Consider the following 23,341-nt stretch of genomic DNA (forward strand, 5'->3'; position numbering starts at 1 on the left):
GTAGCTTGTGAACAGCCCACACATTGTTTCAACACAATGACTTGTGTCAAGCTCTGTAATGTGGTTTTGGGAGGAGTGGGTTATTATCATATAAATGATAATAACCCACTGATGTTCTGAGCTTGGTGGATCCAGGGAATCATGAGGTCAGAACTCCGAAGGCCATTATCACTGAAATGTGACGAATCTGTCCCACGTGAGCAGAAATGATGTAAACTGATGAAACAGCCAATAGACTTGCAGAACCCAGATGATTTGCCCACACTGAACGAATGTTTGCACACAGTTAATCTTCAATGATTTATTGACTTCCAGGAAATGGAATTATGAAGTGTTGGCTCAGCAGCAAAGCCTTGCAAAGAGACTCATTCACTAAATAATCAGTATATGGTATTTGTCAATGTTCTTTCTCTCTGCCATATTGATAGAAGAAAAATGTTTTGTTCTTGCATGAAAACACTGCATGAGTTCTTGTTGTGAATAGGGCATAGTCAAGAACCCACCTCTAGTCATCCACAAAGTATAGACTGTGCTGAAGGAGCTGCAGAGCTCAGGTTAGACTTATTGGTGTTCCCTCTGTTGAGGTCTTTCATGTTAGTTTACTGGCATTAATAATGCAGTAAACTAGAGTAGTTTCTACTTTTTATGTAAACATACTTCAAAATTATGTTCTGAATACAAAAGCTATTTCATGTACAATTGCAGCTTGAATTGATTTTTTTTTTTTCTAAATATCTGAAATATTTTACATTTCATCACTGTTTAAGCACCTCCTATAAAGACCATTGCAGTTGTTTAAAATTCCACCAATGCACCCTGCTCAACTGTCATCCTTGGGGACTTTCAGTATTTCTCAGACAGAGCCAAATATGTGTAAGCTGTTTACTGTGATTTATTGGTGTCCCTGTTGGCTGAACAGCATTCCTTATTGCTGGGAATGTAAAACCGCTTAGAAACTGGTGAAATGTAAACTCCAGGGAGAATAGAGTTTTATAGAAATTTTACTTTTTCTACACATCAACCTTCATAAATATCAGCAAAAAAGGAGCCTTGCAATTATCTAGTCTTTGATTGCAATTGTATAATCTCATGAAAACTCAGCATTTATTGTGAGTATTTAGTTGGGGGAAAGGATCCATGCTGAGGTACAATTGCATTTGACCAAGTACTATAAGTGCCACAGGTTATTACACTCTTAACCATTTCTAATGTTCAATTAAACTGAAGCTCTCAAGTTGATCATTGTCTAAAACCTTTAATTTGTTAATTCAATGAGATGTAAATATGACTCAAAGAAGATGTCTTTGGTTGATCTAAGTCCAAAATGGCTACAAGAAATCAGTCACCTATTATGTGTCCATATCTACAGTCAGAGCAATACAAAATGCAATAGAGCTGAAACTGTGACAGAATACACTGAGTAAGGACCCAAATTAATCTTGTAGCCTCTAAAAGTGAAGAGGATGGGCATCATGGGTTTACAGAAATCTTCTTTAGCAACCATTAGATCTCATCTACACATTTCTTAAACTTGGAAAAAAATGTTCTTAAACAAATTAATGGGAGATGTGTTGCAAGAAAATAACATTTTAATTACTTTTCAAAATTTTTTTGTGGTTTTCATCTTTCATAGAGGCAAACAAAGGTACAGTGGTTCTTCCAACTGATCCGCATTTATACTAATTTTCTCCAGGTCTTGTGTGAGAGGAATATGCAGCAAATAATCAACTGTCAGCATGGGCTTTAAGAACAGTCTGTTCCTGTGGGCATTTTAGATGTGGTCTGCATCTGATAAGCTCCAGGTGTTGTCCATATGTGCTTAACTTTAGGCAGAGGGTCTTACTTATTGGAGCACAATCATTTCTACCGTTTGGAGCCAAAACCATATCTTTAAAACTTGTGGTGAAGCTGCTTTGGTCCAACTCTGATGTTAGAAAAACATTTTTCCCCATGCTGTTATGGGTGAAAAAAAAAAGAAAATCTTAATATTTCTCCTAAAGTTGGAGCTAAAGGTATGACTCACTGATTTATTTTTTCAGAGTCATAAATTGTCTTTTCTCACTGGTCAAAGTTGCAAACCTCCAAAGATCATTTGCCACAGCTTTAGTTTTCAGTCTGTGACAAGATTTAACTCAGCTACACATCCTCTCATGTTACTATGATTTTTTTTTTTTTTTGAAAGCATGGTTACCGCTGCAAAATCGTTGCTGTCAATCCGACATTTACTCTGAAGGTCAAAGATTCAGTTTATTGGAACAATTGACTTAGACTGCCCTCTAGTGGATTTATGCAACATTGCATAGTTGCTTTCTCACATTTCACATAAGAATCCATTAACTAGAAACACAACATGCCTTTGGCAGTCGTCACACATTTTGAAAAGACTAGACAATTACACTAACCTACTAGTTTTTGTTTAATGACTAAATGATCGGGGATCACAAACTAAACGGACCCTGCAGTATGTTAGACCAACAACTTGAGCCGAATCAAACTCTCGCGGAAATTCTCGCGAGGGCGGCAGTTCAAACGGACACATACACCAGTAGGTGTCCTCAGACAAGAACGGGTTATATTTCACTACAAGATAAATTTAAAAATTGCATCTCACTTGTCCTTTGACAGACAAGTGAAGGTTTGAATAGCGTTGACTATATTATTTTTTAAGTATTTACTGAAGATGAATTTGGTTTCTGTCTGAAAAAACAATGTTATGTTTAGACTGAACTCACAGATTTATTTATCATAAATAATCTATGGAAATTACCTTTGGCATGTGAATTATTTGGTTTATTTTTTACTATGTTTTTTGTCTCAAATATCCGATCTGTTCAATTGTAATTAGGTGGTAGTTTACTATACCCACTACTGCTGTGTATTTATATTGTGCACTAGCTTTAATGGCTATATTTTCAAATTACTTGTACGGGTCAAAAAATGTAAACAGGCAAATGTAAATATTAAAATGCAAACACAGACAAGGAAAATTATAAACCACATAGTTTTGTTTTTGTTTTAAATGCTGTATGGTGCTTATCTAAGGTCTGTTTTAGCTACTGCATATCTGTTGCATTCATCCAACATCTGCCCTGTTAGTGTTGAATGGTAAAAAATAAGGATTTCACCCAGTTCTCACCCAACTGTCCTTCAGAGCATTTCTATACTTACACAGAGTAGATGAAGTCTCTTTTTGCTGCTTCAATTAAAGTTCATCATGAAGACAATATGATAAAATTTAGTCTGAGAATATTTTTTAATTCCTCAAAACGTGATGCATCTTCTCTTTTAAAGTGTCACATACCTTTAAAATAAAGTACAGCCATGTGAGTTGACTTTTGTTGTCAAGTAGCCTAATAATTTTGCATTTTAGTTTTGGTAAAATGTTCACCCACATTTTCTCAGAAAACATTAAGCATGCTTGAAAAGTTTGAAATTATCCAAGAACAAAAAGTCTTGACAGAGCTAAGCACTGAAAGGCACAGAAAAAAACCTTTAAAAAATAAAAAACGTTATTGAAACATGCCAACAATTACAGAACTTCCCTGTCTCTGTAATTCTCCCAAATTTTAGGATTTTTTTTATTTATTTCTTCTATGTTGCATGCTATAATTATAACAAAGATGAGTGTGGGATTGTTCTGTCACTCTACTAACACGTAGAATCACTTATTCCATGGAGAGCTGTAGCTGTGATACATTTTAAACTGATTTTGAGATGCTGTTTTGCTTTAGTAGTAGCAAGTGAGAACACAAAGACAGGAATGATGACTTTGGTTAGGACAAGTTATAGCTTGAAAGCAAAGCTTTCAAGCCATATGATGTTCTCTTCAAACACAGGAAGTTTGTAACTTTCACAGAGCTAAAACACTTGAAGCTTAGCAGAGACATTTGAACGGGTGGATCATAATCAAACAGAAGCATTGACTTGTTTACTTAAAATCTGTTCATTCAGTAGGGTAGTGGTTGGTTTTATTTGTGCATTAAAAAAATATTTTAAAACCCTTAAATATTTCTTTTAATGAAGGGTTTAGAACCCCATTTCTTCACAGATGGTTATAAGCAAAAGTTATTCAACAGTTAGAGTTTTAGAGAACTTAAAATGACTGAAAATGAAGAAATTCAACCAATCCTATTTACTCAACGCTCTCCCGTCACAGTGCTCCATCAGTGAACCAGGTAAATGGAAAAAAGTATCATCTCCCTTCCTGGGTCTGTTAAGTTTTGACAGCAGTATTTGTTTTATTAACATTCACAATATTTCATTTTTTATGTACAGCTGCATATATTACAAATTTCACAGAGGTATTAAAAGTAGCCTACAGTAAAAAAAATAGCAGATGCGACAGCCAAAACAGGACATCTAAAAACATTTCTTCCAAGTAAAACCCTTAAAGGACCATCAGTTATGATTTGCAGCATTCAGATGTGTAAATTATCAGCATGTTGTTTCAAAGTCTCTGTGAATACTGTCTTTTCGGTCCAGAACAAGTGAGCTTATCCATTACCCATCAACAACAGTTTCCAGTCTAGACATCACATGTATATTTTCAGTTTAAATGTGTTCACACAATTTCCTTTACTTGGTCTCAGTAGAAAAACAAAACGAACAACAACATTGTTGTAGTCCAAAGGAAGTTCCCAGTGTCTAACAAAGTTCTCAATCAGCATCTGAATTTAATGCTTTGTCTTCAACCTGTTCACTTCCTCCTGCATAAAGAAAATTAGTTAGTTGGAAAATTACAGTTACCTCTAACCACAACTTCTGTATTTTCTTTTCTTGTGGTGACCAGCGAGAAACAGACTGGAGCAAAATATGCCAACTATGCCTTACTGACCTGCAAAGCCTGTCGCTTATTTCTTTCCTCCTTCAGTTCTTCTTTCACTTCCTGCATGTCTCGTCTTGTTGAAAAGGACAGAAACGAAGATTATTGATGTGGAAAGGTCTAAACGGGTTGACTACATAACAATGACGGATCTCGCTTTGCTGGAGATGTTTTGACTTATGAAGAAAGAGCAGATTGTCGATTATCTTTGAACACTTTTCTTTTTAAACAAAATTTAATGTAAGGAGCATGAAAACTACTCACTCTTGTCGGGTTTGCAGCAGCTCCAATGCCATCCTCAGCTCTTTGATCTCTGCTTGCAGGCTTGCCACAGTTGGTTCTTCGTCTTTATGGTTTGCAGTTTTATTGCCTGCAACCGCTTTTGGAAAAGCTGGTCGAACTGGAAGCGGAATTTTAACTGGAAGCTCAGGCTTCACATGAACCACTGAGGGTTGTTCTGATACCTTTAAAGATACAAGGGGATTCTTATGACGGTGTAAAGATATAGGAACTGCGTTTATGTTATTTAAATACTGAGATAACGTCAAAAGCCCACTGACAAGGCATTACGAAATATAGAGATGGGGTGAAGCCCAAATAAAGCATCAGAATGAGAAAGAGAGGGCATTTAACAGACAGGTTGAGCATTTCAGAATCTGTCGATATGCAAGACCAAGAGAAAATTTACACTGAACATCATTTGAAAACATCTACTAAACGGACAACGATTTCCATCCATATGTCACCACAGTGTCGACATCTTTCATAATGGCGACAACCAGCAAGATAATGCACCATGTCACAAATTTTAAATAGTTTCTGACTAGTTCTCTGTACTCTGTACTCCAAAGTCACCAGATCTCATTAAAGTAGCATTTGGTACATGGAGGAAGGAGAGATTTGCTCCAAACTTACACATAGATTCTGATGCTCTGTTGGTTTGAGGGGGTGCTAAATGTGTCACTGACCAAGTAGTAAGTGGAAGACTGATATGGTCAGAACCTGCTCACGAGTCAGCATGTTTGACTATTAGTAAAGCACTTTATATCTACATATACTATGACTAATACTTGGGCAACATTTGAAATAATAAACTGAAGATAATCCCACCTACCCAAGCAAAACAGTTGCTTTTTAAGTCTAGTGTTAAAATTAAAATGTGTGCAAATTGTAGTGAGCCTGAGTGTATAAAGACAGAACATGAAGATTCAAAATGTGCAGATGCTTGAAGAGTGTAGGAAGAAAAGTCTCAAACTGGTTGGATTGAATGTTCAAATATTCAGAATCCACCAGACACGTCAGTAAATGTTACACACCTTTTGCAAGACAGGCAGTTTGTCAGTGTGGGACATTTTTGGTGATGGTTCTGCATCCGTCTGGTCTGTCGCATTCTGCAAGAGAGAATTAATGCAAAATTCACTCATATACTTTGAAATCGTAACGAGGCGTGTAACCAACTTGAAATCCAAGCGATACTTCAGAGAATTGTTTTGTTCATTTCCCAGAATTAATTTTCTACCCACAGAGCTCGTGCTTGAACTTGTCGCTCTAAGCTATGAGAATGTTGGCAGCTCATGAAAAGTTGAAGAAAAGACAGCTATTACTGTTCTAATCATACCTTGACTCAATTTTTATTTTTATCAATATTAAATGTTTGTATGAGAATCCCAAAGATAAGCTAGACTGTAAAAGACAACTTGTCCAGTAGAGCAATTTAGAAAACCTTTTCTAGCAAAACAGTCCCTCAAAAAAAAAACAAAAAAAAAAAACATGTATATCCATGTATAACTACTGACTTTATAAGACGTATAAAATCAGTATACAAAACGGCTGGTAGTCATGCACTCTTCAGATCTGGTCTTTATGAAGGACTGAAAAGAAGAAAACCAGAAGAAAACTCTTTTGCATTTTGCCACCAGCCATGTTGAGGATACTGCAAACATGTGGAAAAAGGTGCTCAGGTCAAATGAGACCAAAATTAAACTAACTGGTCTATATTCAAAACCCAATGTGTAGAGGAGAACTAACTCTGCACAGGGGAAACATGATGGTGGCATTTTATGCTATAGGAGATGTTTTGCCAGCTTAAGGACAGAGAAAACAGTCAATATTGACGAGCTAAACACATGACCATGTTGAAAGACAAAATGAATGGTTCAGGTCAAAGCTTTAATGTACTGGAATGTCTGAAAGTGCAGACTTAAAATAAATTTAGAATCCACAATATTTACATATTTTTGAACAGATTCTGTCCAGTATGACTAAAAAAAAGGAAAAGAAAAAAATTAATGGAATGGGCATCAATGTCAGTCTCTAGCTATAATTCCAGTGAAAGGTGTCTCTATGAAGTGTATTGAGTGGGATACCTGTAACTCAAGACTTTTACTTGAAAATCATTTATTTAAAATCCATTTATTCAAATGGCTTATTTTCACAACAAATATTCTGATTTGGAACCAGTTAGCTTTCCATTAGTGCCACAGGATGACATAAAAAAAAACCCTCATAAATGGTAACATATTGTTCATCATCACTGATACGTTAAGAAAGGTGATAATATTCATGGAATGTTTTTGCATCTGTACAATTTGTCTAATATGGAACTCACTTGTAATGTGGCACTCAGGTTTGTTGGTGGCCTCCTTTGTGGAGGCTTGGCTCTATTAGCGGTGGGATGAGTCAGCTTTTCAGTTTGCACATCCATCCCATCAAACTGGTCGACCGCCTCCTCTTCTGGCTGCTTTTGTGAGATGGGAACTGCATCCCCGTTGGTGCTACTGAATACAGTAGATAAAGATTTAAATAGTCAGGTTTTGTTTGTATATTTAAAGGTTTAAATGTAAAGTCTGAAATAATAAAGAGGACAAAAAATGTTCACAACGTCATCATGTTTTCAAAGGAAAACCAAACTAACTTGAAAGACATTGTTTTTTCAATCTGCAGGTGCAGAGCATACCAGCTGAGGTTCAAAGTGCATCTTGCTTTTACTTGCACATCTTGCTCATGTGGTTCAGATTCACTGTATGCATGTGGTTAAGTTTCTCTGCAGGCATGAAATAATTGCTACTCAACTTATCTGATCTTTAAGCTCGTAGATTCATCTGATCAGATATTAAAAATAATTCCTCCAGAATGTACAAACATTAAATAATAGGCAGAAAATACTAGAGGATTCTTAAAGAAATAAAATGATGTATTTTTGTGATGGTTTCCTCATAACGTCTTCGAGGCAGAACTAGTTTTCTTTTGAGTTCAGCATGTGTGCCTGTTGTGTTTTGTTCAGGAAACAGGAAATGAGCCGTTCTCATCTGTTTAGGTCTGATTTGACTCAGCTGTGTTTCCACTGAGCCACTAAATGGCAAGCATCCTGGCATTCTTCTGTAAGGACTCCAAGGCAACTGGTGGTGGCCACCAAAAACCTGCAATGGGATCTAAAAGCAGGGACTCTGGTGCCAGACCAAAGAGCAGAATGGCTTACTGACATTTCCTAAAATGCCAATTGTGCTGCAGGGAGGCTGAAAACAACTAGCTATTTTTTTCTGCAGAAAGTCTCCAGCAGCTTAGCACTGAAATTAGCAATGGAAGAGAATGACTTCTGTGTTACCTACACTGGTAAAAGCTTGTGAGGTTTTTCTTTGACGGGCGGCGGAGAGGGTTTGATTATTGGCAGCTTTATTTTGGTTGGAGGATTGCTTCTCAAGTCTTTCTTCTCCGGCTTATCATCTGTAAAAAAACATATTGTAATTGATCTATCAAAAATCATGTGGGCTAATCCTATATTAGCTGAATTTTCAGTCACATGTACCTTTTGTATTTGTTTGATCATTTTTATCCATTGCAGTTGCTTCTTTTTTTGCTGGAAAAATAAAAATAAAACCCATTAATTTAACTGGAAGGACTCAAATATCAACACTGCAGATCTGAGCTGAGATTCAACATTGGGCAGAATTTAATTTTGATTTTCCTACAATACACTTTCTTTGAAAACTATTCCCTATTTAAAATCATTTTGTTGCTAGCAGTTATTTCAAAAGTATTTCTCTGCCAGCAGCCAACTTCCCAGGTGTGTTTCTGCTGTGCATGCACAAGCAGATTTGGAGGACGGCATTGCAACGTAGCCAACATTTTCAGCAAAGAGGTCACAGAATGCTGCATAGTGTTTCCCCATTCTTCCTGTGAGTTAACTGCTTTAATACTGTAAATGTCTGAGTTGCTAAAAGTCAGCATGAGAATTGTCACTTTTGTAGGACAGGAAACACAGAGCAAGTACCTTGCAATCCAGGCTTAAACCCCCCCTTCACACACATACACACACCATCGAAGCTATGCACTGTTAACCTTGAAATAACTATAGTGATGGTATCTGAAAACTTTCTAAATATGTATCATTGATTCCCCTATTTTTCCCTTTGGTTAATAAGATGATCAAACAAGGCACACCATGTCACATCAGTATGTCTTCACACACTGCAAGCTTAACTTGCAGTGTGAAAACAACCTCGATGGTAAGATTATCAGGTTGTGCACTGCCTCCCCCTCTTGAAGATTCTCTACTTTTTGGGTTTTCTTTTGTTTTGGTAACTACTTTTGTAGTGCACTCAGGTGTTATACTATAGGGAAGACTTATTTTCACTAGTACAACCAATATAACCGAGAAGATTTTCTGAATGATTGACTCCATTTATTTATTTATTTTTTAAAATCAAAATCAAATCAAATTTTTTGTATAGCACATTTCAGCAGCAAGGCATTTTAAAGTGCTTTACATCATATCAAACACAGAAACACAATGCAACATAGAATCAACAATCAAAACACGACATTAAGTCAGGTTCCATCAATAAATTTGCAATTGATTGCGTTTCAAATACAGTCCTAGACAGGTGAGTTTTTAGTCGAGTTTGCATCCATAAAAGGTTTACCTGTTACACCTCTACTGTGTTATATGGAACAAAATACCTATTGCTATTTTTGTTCCCACTCACGCTCACAATCACACAGTTTAAAACGACGTAGACAGCATTTTAATGGGCTTCTGGCACAAGGCTCCGTACACCTCTTTCACGGAATTTCGAGCAGGGACTCCGCCGTCCCTCACGGATTTTTGTGCAATTCTATGGTACCCGTTAGTGTCTAGAATTTACAGGGTTTCCGTTACGCGCAATGACCCTCAGTCACTCGCCGTTTTTTCTTAACCAATGAGAACATGCTAAACATTTAGAAGAAAGTCCCCATTGATACCTGGAGAAAAATCTATGCCATTCACATAACAAAAGGGATTTAATTTTTTTGTAAGTATTAGTTTGTAATTAATGGTGTTAAAATAATTTGGCGCATAATTTGGTTTTCAAGCTTGTCTCAGTTTGAGGTCTGTGGCTGGACATGAAAATTGTTGTTCATCGAAATTTGACAGAGCTTGAGTTACTTTGTAAAAAAGGTAAAGAAAAAAGATATGTAGCACTGGTAGATATATACGCAAAAAGAGTTGCAGCACGCTTTTCAAAAAATAAATTGCTAAGAAAATGGACAATGCATCCTCTGTTTTACACTCCAGAGTTATACACTCACTATTTTGTTTCAAATACTCAACTACACCCCTTAAAAGAATTGCATTCTGGGTAGTGAGCCACATCACCCGCCACTTATACAAAGTATCGGAAATTATCAATCTAAAAGAGAAGAATAAGTTTCAAAAGAAAATATGTCACAACTATTATAATAAATGAGCTATCAAATTGTTAAGTGTGCAAGAACTGGAGGTGAGAACTTAATCACAGGCCTGGATCTATAATGTTAATCTCAAAAGCACAAAAACTGCTGAGCATGACCAAATTATGCTTCATTACAGATAGAACAGTTGAAATACAAAGCGGACGACTGCACAGTTTTAAGACAAAAGCCCTACCTTGGTTGCTCAGAGCATTGTGCCACATTTCCCTCTCATGCAAGTCATCCACAGAGCAGTAGTGGCTCAAACGCTGGTTCTAGCTGGATGTAAAAATCTCTGTGACAGAGCTCTAGTCTCCCCCTCCACCCCCTTGTTTCCTCCAAGACTCCTGAACTGTGACACGTGATCAGTTTAACCATCCCCCAATCTTACTACAGTCTGAGACATCCTGTGAAATTGTGATAGCACCTTGCAAGGTATGAAATTATGATGACATATTAAGAAGTTAGTTGGTAAAACAACTCAGTAACATGCCTCCTAGCAAATGTTTTAGAGAAGATGTCTCCTTTGAATGTGCTACCACAGGAAAAGGTTTTGTAAACAAACATCATTTTTGATCATGTGCAACTTGTGCTTCAGACCACAGTCTTCAGTTAAATAACACATCCTGCTTTGAGGTACCTTGTGATCCAGTTTGTAGATGAGCTTATTTGCATGCCTCTGACTTGCTCTCATTACTTTGTTGAACTCACTAAACATGAAACAATAAAATAATACCCGTATAACCTGTTTAAATAAATCAAGTTTGAAAATTTTAAAACATTTTTCCACCACAGACTATTATACATTTAATTGGAACTTTGTAGGCTAGACAATTATGTTGTTCATATTTGTGAAATGGAAAAAATGCATGTTTTTCAAAAAATCTGAGCGTGGTTTGCATACATATTGTTGTCAAGTCTATACACAAAGTTTTGCTGCAATTTCAGTACCAAGTCTTTTTGGGTACTTCTCTTCAAACTTTGCACATCAAGAGGCAGATTTTTTTTTCCTCATTCATGTTTGCAGAGTAGTTCTAGGTTAGTCAGACTGAATTGAACACATCTGTGAGCAAGAAATCCCAACTATTTCCACATGATCATTTAGATTTAGGATTCTGACTAGACCATTTGAACACCTAAATATGATTTGATCCAAACCATGTTACTGTAGCTTTGGCTTTATATTCAACAACTCTGGTTGTTGTTCTGCTGGAAGGTGAACACCAGTCTTAAGTCTTATGAAGACATAGTTTAGTATGAGGGGCCGTTTAGGACAAAATTTATGTTTTGTCTCTCACACACTACCAAAAACTCTCGCATACTCCAAAAAAGTAGCCACGCACACTCCAAAAAATTACGTTTTGTCTCTCACACACTACCAAAAACTCTCGCATACTCCAAAAAAGTAGCTACGCACACTAGATTATAGATTATAGAAATAAATGAATCTGATTGATTGATTAAAAATAGCAAAATTGCTGTAGTACAATCTGTCCACTGGGTGCCAGTATTACAGGAATTATTAACCGGCGCCAACTAGTGCCGAAGAAGAAAGAGTTTGCTATACCGAACATGGCTAACTCTAATTCGAAACGAGAGAGAATTGGTCAGGCAGCTGCCATTTTAAACACCATTCTATCTTCTCCGGAGGCAACCAGCACTTTGACAGGCGCATTAAACGATTCAACGACTGCCCGCAGTGCTACAATCTGGCACCCAGTGGACAGATTGTACTACAGCAATTTTGCTATTTTTAATCAATCAATCAGATTCATTTATTTCTATAGCACATTTAATCTACAAGAAAGTTAAACGTTCTATATATATTTAAAAGCACAAATATACTAAGTAATAGAACATACAGTGAGTCAACAATCGAAACTTATAGTTTAGGATCTACGCATGCGCAGTTTGATCCAAAAATTATGCCCCGCCTCTTCCGTGACAACTCTCACACATTCAAAAAGAGTGTCGCTCTCACACATTCAAAAAGAGTGTCGCTCTCACACATTCATAAAAAGTCTCGCTCTCACACATACATAAAACGAGTCTTAGTACTGTGTGTGTGTTCAACTTTAGTCTTGTGTATGTGAGAGATAAACGTCTGTGTGTGTGCGAGCTGTTAGCAGTGTATGTGAGCGAGAAAGTTAACGTTTGTGAATGTGCGAGCTGTTAGTACAGTGTATGTGAGCGAGCTGATAGTAGTGTATGTGAGCGAGAAAGTTAACGTTTGTGTGTGTGTGTGTGACATTTTAGTAGTGTGTGTATACGCAATTTGAGTATTTTTTGAATGTGCGTGAGTAATTTTTGAGTGTGCGTGGCTATTTTTTTGAGTATGCGTGAGTTTTTGGTAGTGTGTGAGAGACAAAATGTAATTTTTTTGAGTATGCGAGAGTTTTTGGTAGTGTGTGAGGGACAAAACGTAATTTTTTTGAGTATGCGAGGCTATTTTTTTGGAGTATGCGTGAGTTTTTGGTAGTGTGTGAGGGACAAAACGTAATTTTTTGGAATGTGCGAGGCTACTTTTTTGGAGTATGCGAGAGTTTTTGGTAGTGTGTGAGAGACAAAACGTAATTTTTTGGAGTGTGCGTGGCTACTTTTTTGGAGTATGCGAGAGTTTTTGGTAGTGTGTGAGAGACAAAACGTAATTTTTTGGAGTGTGCGTGGCTACTTTTTTGGAGTATGCGAGACTTTTTGGTAGTGTGTGAGAGACAAAACGTAAATTTTGTCCTAAACGGCCCCTCATAGTTTAGTTCATCTTCTCATCAACACTGAGCAACTCCCCTGTCCCTGCAGAAGAAAATCATCCCCACACTGTGATCCTTATAAGATCATGTTTCTTCATAAGGATGGTATGTTAAAGTTTTTCCTCCATGTGTAGCATTTTGCATGTAGGTCTGAAAGTTATTTTGCCGTCATCTAATCTGGGTACCCTATTCCACATGTCTGCTGGGGCCTCCCCACATGGATTATGGTAAATTGGAAATTGAACCTTTTCTAGCTTTCTTCCAACAAGAACTTTCTTCTTGTTACTTTTCCACAAAAGTAAGATAAGTGCTGCACATGTCTAATATCTCTGCAGCTCCTCCAAAGTTTTTTCTTTTTTTTTGACTGGTTCTCTGATTAATGCCTACCTTAATCAACCCATCTGTTTAGACAGAAAACCATGGATTGGTAGGTCTGTAGTTGGGCTATGGTCTAATACACTCCAGTCCAATTGTTGATGGATTAAACTGAGTTGAATATTGTATTCCTCAGTCATCATGATGCTTTTCCTTCTCTTACAAAACTGAGTCCATCACAAAACAGCTGTATGAATATGAGATTAAATTGCATACAATTTGACTCCTACGTACTTCTGAAGTTCTTTTTGTTAATTTCATTAAGGGGCATGTAAAGACTAAATGAATACATATTATACAAATATCATGCGTGTCATTTTCCTCCAACTTCAACAATGTGCTATTTTGTGTTGTTTATCAGATAAATTCAAATAAAATGCATTGAGGTTTTTGTTTGAAATTCTACAAAGTATTCTTAGAAAGCTTAAAGGTTATGAATACTTCTTCAAAAATAAAATAGGGTTTTTGATATTTGATTAATTAATTGTTGGAAGAAAAGTTTATAGATTCCAAACAGGAAAGATCCAGATCAGCACAGAGAGCAACATCTTCAAACTTGCACCACTAAGTCTCATCTGCACATTTATATGCATCATCTCCTAGGAGAATAAAGGAATGCAATAATTACTTTAGTCATGACTTGTTCTACAGTCCTGACAAACCATGGCTCTTGCTTCCAAGTTTAACATCTGCTCAGAAAACAGTTCAACCAAGTCCAAAAGAATAAGCCCACAGTCAGACCAAAATATTCAAAAATATTAACGCCAACTCTCCAAGAAAGTGTCAAACCTCATCTGCTGTTTTGCAGCAGGGTTCTATCAGAACAGAAAACATGCTGTTCTCTTACCTGGGAGTTTTATAGTGTTTCCCCGTACAGGTGGTTGGTTTGTGATTCCAGACTAGAAGAGAAGAAACAGAAACTTAAAACGGGGTTACTTCTGCGTCTTTTAGTTTATTAGAAGCAGCTGCACAGTTTTTCCGCAGTGGGAATTTCCAGTGAGTAAGTGCAAAGACGAGCCTGAGTCATAATGGGCTGCAGACCTGCTAAAGCAACTCAATGGATGAAAATAAAGAGATTATGCACCAATTGCAAACAATAAAATGTATTACTATTAAACATGTCCATGGTTTCATGCTGATACAACAGGATGTTTTAAGCCCTTCTGGCTAGACGAGGTAAAAAAAATAAATAAATAAAATAATCCACACCAGCTGTGATCTGTTTGCTGTGGTGGTGTGTTCACTCACTTGCAGAATGTCTTTTGGTGGTAAAATCATGACAAAGTTGTCAGGAAAGAAGCCGTGGCGGCCGTTCAGCTCCCCCTCCCACCAGCCATCATCTTCTGTTTCCTTTAGGACAAGATTAAAGCGACACATTAAAGCCCCAGTGTCCTTAGGGAGGTTAAATCGCTGAACACAAGAGTCCCAAAAGGTCAAACAAAATACAAATCCCTTATTATTTTATGAGACAGGGGAAAAATCTACTTTGCTAACTGCTTTGTGTCAATAAGTGTGTTCTGAGAAATCAGTTCCAATTGTCTATATAATCTAAAACCCGATCTAAATCTGTGTAAGGGCCCTGTTTTTTGTTTGATTTTTTTTAAACAACATTACATACTATAATATTTCTTGGTATTTAAGATGTCAGATTGGCTCTTGCTCTGGCTGACTCACGTGAGTGTCCTGAACTAAATTAAAGTTGCTCTGCACCATTATTACCCATTTAGAAACAACAGTGAAATTATAGGACTGCACTATAATTTCACTGTTGTCAACTGCTGTATGATTAGCCAAGCAAAAGACAATTGTTTGATTGCTTTAGAGAATCATAAATAACAAAACTATGATAAGCTCTTTATTAAGTCCAGGAAATCAAAATGCTAATTTTCGTAAATTAATTACATAGATTTTAATGCGTTAAAAATTTTAATATACTTTTACGGAACTTTTTTTTGTTTTATTTTTTTACATACAAAAGTCCCAGGCTGAAATCTGTTTATTGTGTTTCAGAGAGGCCTTTAAATCTGATGCCCAAGTTACATCCATAAACAATGGCAATGTATAACAAAGCTGCCTTTCTTGGCACACTGGGGATTAAGTTTTGCTTCGAAAAATGATAGGACACTGGAAAAGACTATTGTCGTGTGCAAGTTGTGCAAAAAGGAGTCAGTCTATCACAGAAGATATTCAGGCCTAAAATACTATCTCAATGCTGGACTTGTTGCAGCAAGCATAGATGTTGCCAGCGCTGATGTCAGTATCCACAACAATTTCTAAATAAGTATTTTTTTCAGAGAAGTTGCATAAAAAAAAAAATCTGAGATTCCTGAAACTCTTACTCCTGAAAGCTTAATAGGTATAACAGTACTTTCACTAATCTGGTGCATAAATAGCCTAAATAACACATAAAAAATAAATATCTGTTTTTGAGCTCAGATGGTAAACTATTCAAAGATTTAGCAGTAAAAAGGGTTTTGAATTGTTTATTTGACTTTTGATTAAATACTATTAAATAAAGACCTATTAGCTTGATAAAAAATTTTAATCAAGTCCCACCACTACATTTTGTAGATAAAATTTTAAATAACAGCACTGTCTCCTCTTCTCTCAATGATTTCACATTATACTCTGGCAAACATAGTGATACACCAGTACAACCATTATAAAACAAGTCCCACAAATGTGGGCAAACACTTTTCTCTGTTTAGGAAATAACATTTCTTGTTGCTTCTCATCATTAGACCCATGTCATTGATGGATGACCACTAAATAGTGGAGCGGAAACACTTTGACAGTCTTATGTGTTTTGTCACCATGGGAATGCTGAATACTATAAGTGAGAAACAGAAAATAAAAAAATAAAAGTATCTGGAAGTATCTTGTGTCTTCCACATAAAGACGGCATTCACTCTTTATGGAACAAGTCTGTAATAAAATTAAAAAATTAATTAAAAAAAGAGAAAAAAAAACACTTCCCAACATGTGTATGCTTTTCCATATTTGGTCACATAGCAACCACAAACTTAAATATATTCTCCTCTATTTTATGTGAAAGAAAACACAAAGTAGCACCCTTCTGTAAAGTGTGTGTGCATGTGTATTTATTAAATAATTTATTACAAAGAATTATATTGAAACCTACAAAGACTTGTTGTCTTTACCTCATCACAACTTCAGTCTGCAATGTTTTCCTTTTTTATATAACGGTTCCTGTAAATTTTTGTAAAATATTTAGAAGAATTGCCAAAAATATGAAAGTACTTCAGTTATGAAAGGTTACAACCTAAAATGATTTCAGTAAGTAAAAAGTCTTAACACCTGCTTATTAAAACAGAAACTGTTTTTATCACTACAATTTTAAACTTGGTGTTGTTTTGTTTTATCTTATTTGTCTCATCACAAGCATGTCCCCCGCCTGGGTGTGAAGATGCCATGTTGATTTCCTTGAGAAAGAAAAAACTGGTTTTTCCTGTTCAACATGACAAGTGATGATAAACACAGCAGCTACCACAAAGGAAGCTACATTGCAAGGAAGGGGGGGACTGCAGGTACACTGTGTGAGACATTCTGCGAGGAAATAGGACACAACGTTCAAACCTTGTTCAGTATGGTTACAACGTCCCCTTTCTTCAGTTCCAACTCATCTGCTGCTGTGGCCTTATAGTCAAACATAACCTGGCAATGCTCCACACCTTGGAGAGAAACACGAGAGAGAGCATGATCACAAATCTAGGAAGCTGAGAATTATTTTAATCATGTGACAGGAAATGACGGCTTCAACAGAGATGACTGATTCCACCCGCTCCCGGAATCATGACAATAACAGTTCAGGCAGTAAATGTTGGTGACTAACTGATGATAAAGGTCATAAACCTTCAACCTCTCTGATATTTCACTCTGTTTTCTATTCTGACAAATCAAGGCATGACTCCACCTAGATCACACACGAGTGAAGTCATTGTCAAAGTTGGTGTCTGACTAAAAATAACCTGTTGAGCTGCTTTCAAATGGTGTTTAAAATAGAAAGTGTGTTAGCCACGTTTATGGACAAACAAAAGCCTTCAGGAAGCTGGGAAGATTTAAGAAGGGTAGGAACTCACGGTTCTTTGCCTTGTTTCTCACACTGGCTCGCTGGGACGTCTTTATAGGAAAGGAAGGAATATAATAATTAACAGAATGACAGTTCACAAATGTTTGAGTGATCTTATTTGTGGTAGACATACCTCTTTATTAAACACAGCCTCTGACAGTTTAGGCCTGGCTTTGGCCTCGTTTTGCTTTGCGTCTGTTGGAAAAATATTGAAATTAGATTGGGAGAATACGTTAAAAGAAAAAACATAGTAAATTGTTCTACTACAAACCTTTGGGAGAAACAAAAATTTCTTTGACAAAATTTGATGGAAATGCTCCCATTTTGCCATTTTTCCGACCCATCCACCATCCATCTTCAATCTGTCATTTAAAAAGAGGAAGAAAGGGAACAGGTAAATGTTTTTGATCAATCTTACATACCCACATTGATGATAAATATCTTGTGTGCATTCCAGAGATTAAAATCTGTCCTAGCAGGTTTGTCTGATGATTCCCAGAATTGATTTGTACAGAATAAGTTTGTAAATGTAAAAAAAATGCTTTTGACTTAAGAATACAAAGTATGAACTTTTAAAGCTGTTACAAATACATAATTTCTTATGTTATAATCAGTATAGAATTGCAAATGAATTTAATAGACATACATTTATCTATTTTAATACATTGAATCTATCACTTTTCAATCTTAATTATTGCCACTTCATTGTTAAAGGATTTACTTATTTACATGCAGCACTTTTGGACTTTCGTAGAGAAAATAATTGGCTGCTGAATACCAGTGACATTTGACACACCATTTAAAGGTTTCATTTGTATGAAATGTTAGGATTTTGCTTTAGGAACTCACTTGATGATTGTTCTTTTTCTGGGCAGCTAAACAATAATTAAAGAGTTGCAGAATGTTTTATCCACTTAAAAATATCTTTCAGCAAAGGCAGGCTGGGCTTACAGCCTAAATGCGTCATGATAGTAGAAATAAAATATCAGTATACCTCTCTGAGGATCTCCAAGGTTTCACCAACTACCAGCTCCAACTCGTCTTCATTTTGGGCATTGTATGCAAAGGCGACCTCACATTTCCTGGTCTGAACCACGTTCTTTGCTGAAAGAATAAATACATAAATAAACAAGAAGCCACATCAGTAATCGTAGATTAATTTTAAAAATAATCCTTCAAAGTTGCGGCTTGTTTTCATCTCCTCCATCCTTCTCTATACAGTGTGCTGTAGTTAGCCTTTGTGTGAGCGGTTGTGGCTGCATGTATTTACAGATGGCTTACTATCCTCTCGGTATGACTCTCTTCACCGCAGCAACCACAGTGTTTAACACGTCTTTTTTTAGATTACAAAAGACAAAACTGAACAGCTTTACTGCTTTTTCTTCTTGGTTTATTTTAAGTTGACTGGTGTACAAACTTAGACAACTGGCATATTTTGGAAAATCAATAAAATCTTTCAAAACTGTCCGAAAGGGATAGTTTGGATGTTAAGTTAGGTTTTGTCAAATTATCAGTAATATTTCCACTAGATGCCACAGAGGGCGTGTAGTAAAGGCAATAAATCCTTGTTTTAGTATATTTTAGTATTTAAAACAATCTGAAGTGAAATACAAGCTATACTAGTTAATATCAAATATCTACACTTGACCATTGTAAAGTTTGTAGTTTTCTCTGCTGAACGTCTGTGTCACCATTAGTGCCTGAGGCGGTCGGGTTTGTCTGTCAGCCTGGTCAGCTAATTGTCAGTAGGCTACTCCTAGGTAGTTTCCAAACAAAGAGATTTGTAACAGCACAGGAATGCTCCATCCCCAATGCCTTTGCATTCGACTGACTAGTCTCAGTAGACTAGGTGGATAAATACAGTCAGAAGCCTTAACGACTGATCTGTTTGACTAAACCCGCTGGGTGGTAATTCGAAAAACAAAAATTAGGTCACCTGGAGCTCCTGCTATCAATTTCAATCAACAGTACAAATAACTTCAATTGTTTGATTCACTATGAAATCAAAAATGAAAGCAGAACATTTTGTTTTGGCAGCGTGAAAATGCTTAACCAAGAGTAAATTTGGATTAAGCAAATATTGCATTTCTTTCAATATGTTAAGCTTTTTTGTCATTTGACAAAACAGAGGGGGAAGACGCATGCTACCTGAACACACCAGAGAAGTGATACAGTCATAGGTCCTAATTTTCATGCTTCAAAACAAGGTTATTGGGCATATCTGTGTTTTTATTGCAATATCTTTCATTTTTAAAACATTTTGTTTGTAACTCAATGTTAGTTAAATAGAACAAAAGGTTAAAAAAGCAAAGTATAAAACTTAAAGTCAAAAAAGCCATAGATGCTTTCAGAATCACTAAAAAAAAAATCAAAAGTACTTTACAGAGTACTTTTTAGATACAGAGCTTTCTTGTTTCTTGTTTCTTGTTGAGGGGCAAACAGATCAGAGGAGAAACTTTGATTTTGGTTTGACTCTTTAAAAAATATTTAAAACAATAAAGCCATAAGTAAACAACAAATTGAGCTTTTTTCTTATATTCGGATGCCCTCTTTGCTTCACCCTGGACATCATTTTCAATTTCTAAGTAAAAAGTTCTTGAGATGGGTCTCAATGCTACTGACAAAAAGCAGGATTTTTAAAATTGCTCCTTGTTAAAAAAAATAAACATTTAGATGTTTTTTTATGTTCTATATACTTTATTTTTGTCCTGTCATGAAGATATTTATGGAACAATGCTTATTGTGTGTACAGAATAAATACACAACTATTGTGGTATTGTAAGCTTAATTAGGTGATTGTTAGGAATATGAGACACTGCTAGCGTGTCTCATATTGATAATTTCAAATGTAAAAGACAAACATACAAATTTTAATTTACTGCTCATCTGTTTTTGACCATAGCAAATATATGTAGACATATAATTTTAAAGGGAAAATCAATTAACCATTTTCTATTTTTCTAATTTTTAAGTGTTTACAAGAAAAAAAGTAGAAAAGTTTTATTTTATACGTTTCCTGATGCTTCGTGGTTCCCTCATGCTGTCTCCCATCAAAAAGACAGGTATATCCTGCATTAGAAAAGACACAAATGAAATATTTAGTACATGTGCAGTTAAAATCACATGCACACAAAATGACAGTTCCCAGTGACTCAACATACTTTGGCAAAGGTTGCTGGGAAAATGCCTCTCTTCCCCCTCAGCTCTCCTTGGAGCCATCCGTCTTCGTTGGCCTTGGTGACGTTTGTGACCACTTCGCCCATCTTCACTGTTAGCTCGTCACTCATGGTGGCCTCAAAGTCGACCAGCACCAGCACCTCTGTAGAGACTTCACAAATGGGGCAGAAAATTAGAGGCGTCTCACAATGGCTGGGGCCTCACAACTGATACGTCCTGACACTTCAATATCTAGACAAACCTCTTTAGGCACTCGAGGTTACACAGGAGTCACTGTGGAGTAGTTGACAGAATTTGTAGGCTTCTATTTTTTTACTTGCAAAACTCACTTTTAATGTTAGTATTCTCCAGCAGCATTAACAAAATTTTATGGCAAATGACACATTTAAATACTAAAACATATCAGTGAGAATGATCTTTGGTATGAAGCTTTAAGAAATGGCAAAAACAAACAAGTACATTGAGGTAATACAATGAGGTGTAGTGACATTTACCTACAGTTTAAAGACTTTAGTTTCACTTGCAAGTCAAATTAAAGTACTTATCTTTTATGAGCAATATTCGTAAAAGGCACAAAGCAACTTCATTCTTTCATTCCTCAACTGTGGTTTTCCATGCTTAAGGTTCCACCCATCCCCCAGGAAAAGCAATCCACAAACTATTAAAAAATATATGAAATGCCATCGGTATAATGGCAAAACTGACTCACCCATATTGTCTTTTTGTTGTTCTCCTTGGGACTGAACTGTATAAATCCTTCACAAAGCAGCAGCTAAGCAAAAGCAGAACCGAAAGGTTGTGGTTCTGGTGTCTGACTGAGATAAATGGAACTCAAGGCCCTTCTTCCGCGTTGTCAAACATTAACATTGAGCAACTTATCCTGAGGCCAGTCATGACAAGTCAGCAGCAAGGAGTAGGACGGCTTTCACATGGGGCTGTACTGGAGGAGAAAAGATAAGACAAACAGGTACAACTGGTTTACAGTAAAAAAAAATAAAAAGACAGAAGTCATATGGGCTCCATTCAATGCATGACAATAACTGGCCTAGGGCACCTAAAATTTTAAGGCCATGACAGAATAGGTTCTTGTATTTTACTCAACTTTCAGATAAAATTAAATGAATTCAGGTGGAATAGCATTTAACTAGGTGCTGAAGCAACACTACAATGCATGAGATGACATAAAATTGTTTTTCAAAGTATGTTTTATTTTTCTTATAAAACCTCATCAATCTCAATAAACAGATTTTGAGACTTGTACTTCCTTCTTTGATTGTCTGAAGACAAAGCCTAGATTCCCTAGTTTGAAAAAATCTACTTCAAACATATCTGTATAAACCGCCTGTAGTTGAGAAGCAACAACTGTTTCTCCAATTGATGATACTTTTGATCATTGGTATTGTATCACAATTATTAAACTGGAAAACTGCCACTTCTCTGGCTTTTATAGGTGTGGCCACACCTGTTGATGATCATGTAATCAAATGCTTCAATTAGCTCCACCTGGTCGCTGCTTCCCTTTACTGTGAATGAGAGCGTGTCACCTTTGACCATTTATTTTCTCTAATTGTGTTTTTTCAGGTCAGTTAGAAAAGGGATTGCCAGGATATTAATTCTTGCCCAAGTGACCTTATTCACACAGGCAGGGTTTCCAAAATGCCCAAGATTTTAATGTCTTAGGAACTTGCTAAGTGATGTAGAAAACAACTGCATGCTATATGTCAACATTTTACTTGAATTATCTTATTTTATTCATTTAGAAATTGTTTCAAAAACTGAGCAGTTGTAGCTGTAAATACATGTGGTAAACATTTGAAGTGAGTATGTGGTTTTATTATATAGAATTATGACATATTTGCAACTTTATGAAAACCACTTTAATCATGAGAATGGGTAGAATTTTGAACTCTTTTTCCAGTTGTGCTCAGGGTTGTAGTTGACAGTTTTTTTTATTGTTGTCCAAAACCTACAAGTGGTAAACATTTGTGAAATCGAGCAAAAAGAAGCTGAGCATGATGCAGAAAGTTACCAAAGAATGATGAGTTTATGTTTGAAATACCAAACTCACTCCATAGCATAATATAAACTGAACACAAATGTGAAATGTGAGAACAACGTCTGCAGCTGCAGACATGAGATCATAAAGTGAAGATTTGCATGGCAATTTCTCAAGCAAGGAAGAAAAAGTCAGAAGAAAAGTCAACTGAGATCAGCACAAACTGGCAACCTTTGGAGAGATTTAAAAGCGTTCTGTTATAAGCCATCAATACTCCAATTCTGAAAACTAAAATTCTGGCTGCATTTTGATAGCTGGTTTTGACTAGCATTGTTGCACAGATGTGCAACAGCATAATTGGGCATGTTTTTTCCATTAAAAATAGCCAGAAAAGCCAACATCACACTATCGAGTCATGCAGGGAC

At 36.3% G+C, this 23,341-nt stretch overlaps 1 protein-coding gene across 1 annotated transcript; it reads right to left on the reverse strand.

The window, feature by feature from the left end:
• Positions 1-4,209: 4,209 nt before the first annotated feature.
• On the reverse strand, positions 4,210-21,782 carry sh3d21 (SH3 domain containing 21). The gene is made up of 17 exons (XM_032559158.1): positions 21,630-21,782; positions 20,905-21,071; positions 20,755-20,812; positions 18,738-18,847; positions 18,015-18,105; positions 17,877-17,938; positions 17,754-17,793; positions 17,251-17,345; positions 14,902-15,003; positions 14,501-14,552; positions 8,628-8,678; positions 8,431-8,545; positions 7,431-7,599; positions 6,139-6,213; positions 5,087-5,286; positions 4,835-4,898; positions 4,210-4,706 (listed from the first exon to the last, which is right to left on the reverse strand). The coding sequence occupies exons 1-17, from the start codon at positions 21,631-21,633 to the stop codon at positions 4,674-4,676; spliced, it is 1,488 nt and encodes a 495-aa protein (XP_032415049.1). The 5' UTR covers positions 21,634-21,782; the 3' UTR covers positions 4,210-4,673.
• Positions 21,783-23,341: the final 1,559 nt, after the last annotated feature.

The sequence above is a fragment of the Xiphophorus hellerii genome, chromosome 3 (genome assembly GCF_003331165.1).
Source record: "Xiphophorus hellerii strain 12219 chromosome 3, Xiphophorus_hellerii-4.1, whole genome shotgun sequence".
NCBI classification, from domain to species: domain Eukaryota; kingdom Metazoa; phylum Chordata; class Actinopteri; order Cyprinodontiformes; family Poeciliidae; genus Xiphophorus; species Xiphophorus hellerii.